General features: G+C 48.9%; 1 protein-coding gene across 1 annotated transcript in view; it reads right to left on the reverse strand.

Moving 5' to 3' along the window:
- Window positions 1-1,171, reverse strand: part of LRRC58 (leucine rich repeat containing 58) — a 17,522-nt gene extending 16,351 nt beyond the window's left edge. The window contains exon 1 of the mRNA XM_026847079.1: window positions 1,156-1,171. Within this exon, the coding sequence (XP_026702880.1) occupies window positions 1,156-1,171 (16 nt within the window). The remainder of the gene's footprint in view (window positions 1-1,155) is intronic.
- Between the last annotated feature and the right edge of the window lie 2,397 nt (window positions 1,172-3,568).

The following is a 3,568-nucleotide window of genomic DNA, read 5'->3' on the forward strand; positions in this document are numbered from 1 at the left end:
CAGGGCACCGTTACAGCTGGCGGGGCCGGCCAGCCGGTGCCCGCGGGGGCCTGGAAGTGGCACTTGGTGCCTTCGAAGGGCCACGCACCCGGCTGAGCAAAAGCTCAGAGTCCCTCTAACTGAAAAATTAAAGAACGTCCTCCTTGCCGCCCTTTTCACTCATCCTCAGAGCCCAGAGGAGGGGCGCGCTCCAGCCTGTGCGCCAAGGCCTCACTCTGTTGCAGCTTCTGGTGGCAGGGCCTGGCCTGCGGCCTCCCCGACCCTTCCTTTGTCCAGGGTTTGTCTGCTTTGGTCCTTGAAGACCCGTTGGTGGGGGAGCACCAAACCAGAGGCGCCTCCCCAGAAATACCTCAGCGTATCTCCTTGTCCGGGTGTGAAAAGACAGCTTTACTCTTGAGCATTGAGTTAACCTGCAATACGTAAAGCTGTCAGGCGAAGAGGCCTGACCCAGCTTACAGATTGATATGGAGCTGACCCTGGCTGTACCATATATGAAGAGGCAACTCAAGATCTGTGGTTTCAATTCTTCACCCTTTGGACACAGATTAACAGCGGTGTAATCAGTAATTGCCCGTTGGAAGAAGCATCAGCCCTGTGTGATGACAATGAGAAGATTCACTGCTGCCCAAGGGAACTTTGCCCTGCCAAAGTCCAGGCTTAAGAAACAGACTTGCTTCCGTGTGATGCATGGAGGAATCAAAAAGAAACGAGCAGCCATCTCCCACTCACTTAAAACACTTCATCTGCACAGAAGTCTCTTTATGAGTCTCTTGAACCAAGGAACAAGAGATAGGACAAGAGGGAATGGCCTCAAGCTGTACCAGGGCAGGGTCAGACTGGCTCTTAAGAAGTATTTCTTTGCAGAAGGGGTTCTTGGGCAGGGGGGGAGTCCCCATCCCTGGAGGGGTTGAAGAGTCGGGTTGACCCAGTGCTGAGGGATCTGGTGGAGTTGGGAACGGTCAGTGTGAGGTTAGTGGTTGGACTGGAGGAGCTTCAAGGTCTTTTCCAATCTGATGATTCTGTGATTCTGTGAAAGTCTCCATCATCTTAGAGTGGAAGAAATGCAAACAAACCATGGTTGACTTGTGCCAGCCAAGAGTTTAAAAACAATGTGTGAAGTAGTAATGGTGCTGAGTTCAAAGGTATCCAGAATACTGTGGATGAAACTCATGGTCCACTTGTCCTTCCTTTGTCACTCTTACACACTCTGGATTTTACCACTACAAATATTTTGAGGTGACAGCTTCCATTCCCGAGAGCAGGGAGTTCTGACTGTGTCCCAGCCTTCAAGAAAAGGTGAGCCATAGTGGGTGGGAATGAACAGGTCACCACTGTCCGCTGGACTTGTTTAATTTGTTTTATAAGTCTCTATGAATTCACAGATGCAACCCCTGTTGTGAACCCAGAGATAGCTGCATAAACGCAGATACCGTACCAGTATTGTTGTTTCTTTTCAATATGATTTTGCCCACTCCATAAAGGTTGTGCTGTTTCAGCTGAATCAGGATAGTTTCCAGGAGGTTTTATGTAAGCACAAGAGTAAGGTCACCTGCATTTTGCTCTCATCTCCTGAAGTTGTTCAGGCCACTGCTCTCGCAAAGTTGTGTGCTGTGAACTGGTTCATTTTTTTACAGGAACTGAGTCTTATGATAGATTACTTTGTTCCCATCTTTAGCACTGAAGTTAATAAATACCTTACAGTCCAGAGTCTTGATCAACCACTGAAATAGCTTATTTCTCAGTCTGAAGCTTAACAGTGCTGGAGAATTGTGAAGTGATTAAGTGCATGCACACGGTGCACCAACTTGTTGATACTCAGATATGCCTAACTCCATTAACGGACAAGCCAGTTTTTGCCAGACCTCTGTTAGAGGTGGGCAACAGCCTTCCTGCTCTTCCTCTCTCCCATCCCAAAATCACTTCACTTCAGTAAGTATGCATGATGGACAAGGCAAAGTATTTATTCTGTAATCTAGTTAAATAATTGGCTGATGCTTCCTTGCATTCCTTCTTAAAACCCTGGCAAATTCCAGCAGTAGAAATTCAAGTAATAAAGCAGACCCACTTTGCTGTTCAGCAGGGAACGCTGCAGTTAAGACTCTATGCAGCAGCTGCTACATGCCAAAGAAGCCATTTGATGTGAAAAGTAACATTTTAAGAGGCAATGTTTGTGGGTTTTGGTTGTGGGTTTGGGGTTTTTTGGTTTTTTTGTTTTGTTTTGTTTTGTTTTTTCTAAACAAGCTTTGGAAGGAGCACACCAAGTGAAACAAAGTAACGCAGCCTTCTCTTCTGTTGGAGGGTCATTTGCACACAGTAGTAGAAGTCACTAAGTCCGTTACAGTTACAGGGGAGGTGAAAGGTAAGATATTATCCTCCTGTTACATGACACCATTAAAAGCCATTTCACTTCAGCAAAGGTGACATGAGCCATTGAGCCCTGTCTTCATCAGGTCATATCAGAATACAGAATCATCTCGGTTGGAAAAGACCTTACAGATCATCCAGTCCAACCATTAACCTCACACTGACCATTCTCAACTCCACCAGATCCCTCAGCCCGACTGAGGCTGTTTGGCAACTGGAACGCACAAATGAATGTTTGGCAACTGGAACTCACAACCTTAGTGCAGAGGAAAAGGTGCACACGTTCAGCTCCAGCTGTTTTGATCATCTAAGGCAGCCCATGTGAGTAGGCAACGTATAGCTCTACCTTACAAAGAGCACTTCCAAAGCATCATAATGCTCCCGTTTAGATCTCAGCCTAAAATGTCAATCTGACATTCTGAGCATCTGCTTCAGGCATCTATGTAATTCATGTTTCACAGAATCACAGAATCATCTCGGTTAGAAAAGACCTTGAAGTTCATCCAGTCCAACCATTAACCTCACACAGACCATTCCCAACTCCACCAGATCCCTCAGCGCTGGGTCAACCCGACTCTTCAACCCCTCCAGAGATGGGGACTCCCCCCCTGCCCTGGGCAGCCCATTCCAACGCCCAACAACCCCTTCTGCAAACAAATACTTCCTAAGAGCCAGTCTGACCCTGCCCTGGCGCAGCTTGAGGCCATTCCCTCTTGTCCTGGCACTTGTTCCTTGGTTCGAGAGACTCATCCCCCCACTCCGCACCCTCCTTTCAGGGAGCTGTAGGGGGCGATGAGGTCTCCCCTCAGCCTCCTCTTCTCCAGACTAAACCCCCCCAGTTCCCTCAGCTGCTCCCCAGCAGACCTGTGCTCCAGACCCTGCACCAGCTCTGTTGCCCTTCTCTGGACATGCTCAAGTCACTCAATGACCTTTCTGGGGTGAGGGGCTGAAACTGAGCCCAGGAATCGAGGTGCAGCCTCACCAGTGCTGAGTACAGGGGTAAGATCCCTTCCCTGTCCCTGCTGGCCACACTATTTGTGTCACAAGCCAGGATGCCATTGGCCTTCTTGGCCCCCTGGGCACACTGCTGACTCATGTTCAGCCGGCTGTCAATCACCCCCCCAGGTCCCTCTCTGACTGGCAGCTCTCCAGCCACTCCTCCCCAAGCCTGTAGCACTGCTGGGGGTCTGTCTCTTATACACAT

This window comes from Athene cunicularia (assembly GCF_003259725.1).
Source record: "Athene cunicularia isolate RWA chromosome 1 unlocalized genomic scaffold, athCun1 chr1_part1, whole genome shotgun sequence".
Taxonomy (NCBI): Eukaryota; Metazoa; Chordata; class Aves; order Strigiformes; family Strigidae; genus Athene; species Athene cunicularia.